Here is a 6,381-nt window from a genome sequence, read left to right on the forward strand (position 1 = left end):
TATAAACCATAAAGAGTTTTACCTCATGCAAAATTGTCATTTATTTAATAAGACATTAAGTATTTTTTCTGAGGTCCTCCAAGTACCTACAAATCCAAAATGTGGCCCTGCAAAGGGTGTGAGTTTGAGACCACTGTCCTAGTGCATCACTGACATGCACTGGGAAGGGCCTAAGGCCCTGATTGGCTCAGACATGAGCCATTTGGGACCTTAGGCCCCTTCCAGTGCATCCAGGAGATAGCAGGAAGGAGAAGGGCCACCATTTTGAAGAGGCAGGAGGGAGTGGGCATCCCTTCTGCCTGATTTTTGACGAAAGATACGGGGGGGGGGGGGGTTCTTGATCTGGGAAGGGGTCTGATCTGACCCCACTAGGCCAGGATTTTGTGTGCGAGGGAGGGGTGATTGGAAGGCGGGGTGCTTAGTGTCGGGATGATATCAGGGGGTCCCAGTTTTGGCGGCGGGAGGGGGGTGCAGAAGTGTGCCTTTGCCCTGGGCACCCCTTATCCTTGCTATGCCATTGAATCCATCTTGGTTTTTCTGGAGCCATATGGTAACCCTAGAAACCCTTCAAAACCCTTGCAGCCCTTAAATGAATTAGCCAGTCAGCCATGCCTCCCCCCCCCTCAATCAAAAAGCCTTCCTGCTTTCTTGGTGTGACAATTCAACCTGTCTTCATTTAAACAGTCATCTGGCAATGATCTGTCTTTATATTGTGCATGACTGCTTCCAGAGTGCTTCCATTGAGGGATTTCTTGGGAGGGAGGGAAGGGTGGCTTTTTGGGGTTGAGCAATTTGCATGTCGGACAGTTGTACTGTTTCTGTAGCTGTGTGGCCGGGGGGGCCCTAGGAATACAGCCCCCCCCCTTATTTTATCTGACATGTTTCATGAGCAGTTTGCCATTTCACGGGTTGGGAGACAGGAGTTTACTTACTATATAATGGATGACATGAGCTGTATTGTTATTTATTTATGCTGGAATTGTCATAATAAAAATGATTTCTAAACAGTCATCTGAGCTCCCTTCCCCCACCTCCCAACAAGCAGATCGGGGTGTGCTCCTCTGCCCTATCCCTTCTCCCCCCTCCCCCCAACCTCCAAAATAGAAACAGATAGTTCCCAGCCAGCTTCGCTCACCAGTTCTTTCTGCCCTCTTTAGTACCCAGAATGGCTCAGATTCAGGCTCCACAGGGCTCTCGCTGTAGTTTCTCCAGCGGAGCTCTCCTTTCATTCTTGAGAGAACAGCAGAAGGCTACAAGCACTACAAATGTCAAACTGAGAGCCCTGCTGTGCCTGAATCTGAGCAGTTCCTTGCATAAGAAAAGATGCTGCAGAGAGAGGAAATAGGGAAACATATACACCCAGCATAATCTCAATAGTAAGCATAATGTAAAGCATTCTACTGTATTTTGCTCCTAAACTATACTACTACAATTGTAATGTGTAGAGAGCACCTGCCTTACTGTCGTTCTTGTTCCACAGTGTTTTCAAATGCCTCTGTTCACAACTCACACCTTCACCTCCTTACAGAAGAGTAAATAATTTCTCTTTGTTAGTTGTCTTAGACAGCTATTTGAAAGATGTGGTGCTATTACCGAACATGCTCTCTCACCCAGGGTGGATAAAAATCCATGATTTTAAAAAATTAAATTAAATTAAAAATTGGATTTTTTTTTTTTATTCTTTATTTATCATTTTAAAAATTTAACAAAATCAAAACATTTTGTACAGAAAGATTGTCAGATCGAACACAAAATAATAAGTAAATCATTAACATAATAAGAACAAAATTCTAATCGGACAATCTCAAGTCCTCAATAATTATGTGATCCAAGATATATATAAGAGTGAACTTTTAAGGAAATCAATTATAAATTCTATATAATAAAGAACAGTATCATGTGTCTGACTTGAGGAATTATTCTATTACCAAGTCCAACAATTACATAGTTGTTATTGTGGTAGTTGTTGTTATACCCTCTTTTTCCAGACGTTTCAGTGTCAGAAAAGCTGTAAGTTGAGATGGCTCAAAAAACACATACTTATTATCTCGATATCTTACTATACATTTACATGGGAAACGTAAAAAGAAAATTGGATTTTTAAACTAGATTTTGTTTAATAAAATGCTTTTATGAGGAAAAATCTAACCAAAGATAGATTTCAATTTTAAAATACATTATCTGAGGACAAGCAGGCAGCATATTCTCAGATGTGGGTGACGTCATCCATGGAGCCCCAGCACGAACAGTCAAAAAGTGTACTGTCACTTTAAAACCTTTACCGCCTGTATTGCACTCTGGTGCCTTCCTATCCGACAGTGGCTCATGGGACCATTGGTTCAGTACCAAATCTAAGAAGCCAACTAGAGTAGGAGGGAGGGTTGTGAGAATATCTCTCGAGCCATTTCCTGTGAGTGATCTGCACGGGGCAGGAGCGTGGGAAGATCGCTCCTGCCCCGAAAACCCACTAGACTACCAGGTAAGGCTTAAGGGGGGGCTTACAGGGCTTAAAATAGCCCGAAAAAAGAAAAAGGAATTTTAGGTTTAAAATCGCGAATAAGTGAATCCGTAGATACGGAAACTGTGAATACGGAGGGGGAAGTGTATTTAACACTGTGACAATGCAGAGTCAGGAATCAATTTTTTTTTATAGTAGAGTTCCAGGCAGCATAATTTAGCTCAGATCATTTTTATTGATTATAACCAATGTTGACAGGTACATAGTGATGTCCAAGTCCAGCCCCACGCCTAACCGTACCCACTTCTGCGCTTCGGCATCACTATGCACCGCTAGCCACCAGGGACCTAGGAGGCTGCATAGCGGCACCTACTTTTTTCTTTTAAGTAAGGGTTTAATTGAGTTAAAAAAATTATTTATTGATTTTCCAAACTGTAATAATGCAATAAATAGAAATATAACATACAATTAGTCAACAAAAGCACATTCAACTTACAAATATACAGAATCCAACCATTTGGTGTAACCAATTATTGTGCCATGTAAACTCAATTAAGTTAGGCAGCGGTAGGGTGGCTACTGCCACCTAACTTTCAGGGACTTTTGTAGAATCTGGCCCTAAATATCTGTGAACTTGCCATGCCATAGTCATATCCAAAACATACCCAGACCATATCCTTGATGTTTGCATGCAATTGGGTTTAAACATGCATATCCCAGGCTTTGCAAAATGGACACTTAGAAGTTTATGCAAGGTAAACTTTTAAGTGCTGTCTTATGCCTGTGTTGAACCTGAATACGGTAACGCTTGTAAAATGAGTATTTTAATGTATATTGTCTTGACTTTGGCTTGCTTTCTGAAAGAAGACTTTAAGCAAACATTGATGTGTGTTTTTTCTCTTCTAGAATTTCTTTCACGCTTCTTGCAACATATAGAGTACACTGGCGCTCTGACAGTTGCAAAGAGAACACTTGGAAAGCTGCCTTGTGGGCTTTGTGCATCAAGCAACTTAAAATCAAGGAATGCAATTCTTAACTCGAAAGCTGAAAAGAAAACTTTGCCGTTGTCAAGTGAACCGATGCAAGTTCCTTCTGGCTGTTGTATTAACTCTAGTAACGCTTTCAGTATTCAAGCTTCATCAAAAACAACCTGCCCTAGACCGCCGACACTTGTTACTGAGAAGAGAAGATCCTTACAGTTCTATAAACTGCACCAAGATTTTAAGAGCAGATGCAGAGGAAATTGGAAGAGCAAAACTTGAGTTGATAACGGTAAAATTTAGGAAACGCCCTCAACTGACAACAGATGACTACATAAATATGACAAAAGATTGTGATTATTTCACTAATAAACGCAGGTACATCATGGAACCGCTCACCAAAGAAGAGGAGGAGTTTCCCATTGCATATTCAATAGTGATTCATTATAAAATTGATATGTTTGAGAAACTTTTGCGATCAATCTATGCACCTCAAAATTATTACTGTATTCATGTTGACAAGAAGTCTACAGATAGTTTTTTGGCTGCAGTTAAGGGAATTGTATCCTGCTTTGAAAATGTTTTTATTGCCAGCCAGTTGGAGAGTGTAGTGTATGGATCTTGGGGAAGGGTACAAGCTGACCTCAACTGTATGAAAGACCTCTATAGGAAGAGCACATCCTGGAAGTATTTGATCAATCTTTGTGGTATGGATTTCCCTATTAAAACGAACCAAGAAATAGTTGAGAAGCTGAAAACTTTGAAGGGCGAGAACAGCCTAGAAACTGAAAGAATGCCTTTGCATAAAGAGATAAGGTGGAAAAAGCAGCATGAAATTGTTGATGGCGTTGTTAAAAACATGGGAATCGATAAGGATGGTCCTCCTCTTCAGATTAAAATATTCTCAGGCAGTGCTTATTTTGTTGTCAGTAGGAAATTTGTTGAATGTGTTCTGGAAAATACTAATATTGAGAAATTTATTGAATGGGCTAAGGACACTTATAGCCCTGATGAATACCTATGGGCAACTATCCAAAGAATTCCTGAAGTTCCGGGATCAGTTCCTGCCAATGAAAAATATGATATTTCTGACATGAATTCTGTTGCTCGGTTTGTGAAGTGGCAATATTTAGAAGGAGATGTGTCTAATGGAGCACCTTATCCACCGTGTAATGGACTCCATGTCCGATCCATCTGTGTGTTTGGAGTAGGGGATTTAGACTGGATATTGCAAAATCACCACTTTTTTGCCAACAAATTTGATACAGATGTTGACGCCATTGCCATCCAGTGCCTGGAGGAGCATTTGAGAGACAAAGCGCTACAATGGCAAACTCAGTCTTGATTTTTATTCTGTGGTGTTCAAGGTGTGCTTTGATAAATGTACTAATAAAGCTGTCATACAGCTACATTTTAAAAGCAATTCAGCAGACAAGACCATGTGCCTCATCATCAGAGATGGAAAACTACGTATTTATAAAATTTTGGGCACCAATCAGAATTTTTAGGAGCCAGGATAAAATTTTCCCTTTAATTTATTCTATTTTGATTTTATTTACTTTTTGTGTATGTTTACAGGTTTTGCAGAGTAGGGCTTTTCTAGGCCATGCATACATATGGAAATGCTGCATGTCTTTGGATAGCCATCCTTAGACTGGAAGTTCAGTTAATAACATAAGGTCAAATTGTGCAGATTGATTTACCAAGAGACAACTTGTTTAAAACATATCCTCATGAGTGAAACTCTTTCCTTTTACTAAAACCTTAAGTTAATAGACAGACATTATATATCACTCTCTGTTTTCAATACTTGTCTATTTTCTTTTGTGACTCAAAACCAACTGTTAACTGCATTTTTGTGAATGAGAGCAAGCCTTTGGGTTGGTTGAGCACTTCTGACTCCTTCAGAAATTTGTCTTTGATCCCTGGCTGACCTATGTTCATCACCTCTATGACACACCCAAAGTCCCTCGGCCACAAAAGTGTCTTTAGACTTTTCAATTGAAAGGGAGTGGGGGGGTGACCTGTTTTATAGGTTACATCACACAAGGGTTAGCTGTGGGTTTTTTATTTAAATTTTTTTTGCAGCTTTGGGTAATTTTGGTTAACTTTTGAAGGCTATGGGTGAGTGTGTTTTCCTAATGACTTTGATCCATATCAGCTTTTGAGAATATGAGGACTCTGATGCGGGTGGGGGGGTTTTCAAACACATATAGACATGTGTCTTAGAAATTAGGCTCCTTTGAAATTTGGGTGGAACCTCTACGTGCCTGACCAAAACTTCATAGTATTTTTAAAATTGTTATGCCAAATTTAGTTGACACTGTATTTTCTGGAAAAATATATATTTCTTTCACGAACAGATATAGTTTAATTGAATTAGCTTGCTGTTAGTAGACTCCCTGGTCAATGGAACATGCTTTAGCATCTGAGAGAAAGAAGCACACTTAACAGAATGCATTGCTCTAAACTTTCCCTTTTATCAAGCTGCACTAGAGGTTTTTAGCACAGGCCGGCGAGGTAAGTACTCCAACACTCATAGGAATTCTATGAGCATTGGAGTATGTACCATGCCAGACTGCACTAAAAAGCTCTAGTGCATTTTGATAAAAGGGTGCCGTAAGACAATGTTTGTGCCAGTTGTAATTATAAAGGTGTTTTTTTGTGTGTTTTGTGTTGTTACTTTTGAAAAGTCATTCTATGGAATAAGAATTAAATCTTTTTTTTCCCTGTTATGTTTCTTCTTATTAATGTTCTGGTCGTTAATCCTTTAACTGGCAGATGGTGAAAACGGCTGCTTTATGTAACTTGATGTTGAACGAGAACAACAGTGTCGAGCAACAGGCATTTGGAGATGCAGATCAAGAGCCAAAGCGACATGTTGCTTCTGAGCAGCAATGGCAAATAAAGGGTTAATTTTTCTTGTTGAACATTCTGTTTTTA

At 39.7% G+C, this 6,381-nt stretch overlaps 1 protein-coding gene across 4 annotated transcripts in view; it reads left to right on the forward strand.

Annotated features, from left to right (window-relative positions):
- GCNT1 (glucosaminyl (N-acetyl) transferase 1) overlaps positions 1-6,173 on the forward strand; it is a 43,792-nt gene extending 37,619 nt beyond the window's left edge. For all 4 annotated transcript variants that reach the window (XM_033926921.1, XM_033926947.1, XM_033926929.1 and 1 more), the window contains exon 2: positions 3,365-6,173. In XM_033926921.1, the coding sequence (XP_033782812.1) occupies positions 3,482-4,783 (1,302 nt within the window). In that variant the 5' untranslated portion in view covers positions 3,365-3,481 and the 3' untranslated portion in view covers positions 4,784-6,173. The remainder of the gene's footprint in view (positions 1-3,364) is intronic.
- Positions 6,174-6,381: the final 208 nt, after the last annotated feature.

The sequence above is a fragment of the Geotrypetes seraphini genome, chromosome 1 (assembly GCF_902459505.1).
Source record: "Geotrypetes seraphini chromosome 1, aGeoSer1.1, whole genome shotgun sequence".
Lineage (NCBI taxonomy): Eukaryota > Metazoa > Chordata > Amphibia > Gymnophiona > Dermophiidae > Geotrypetes > Geotrypetes seraphini.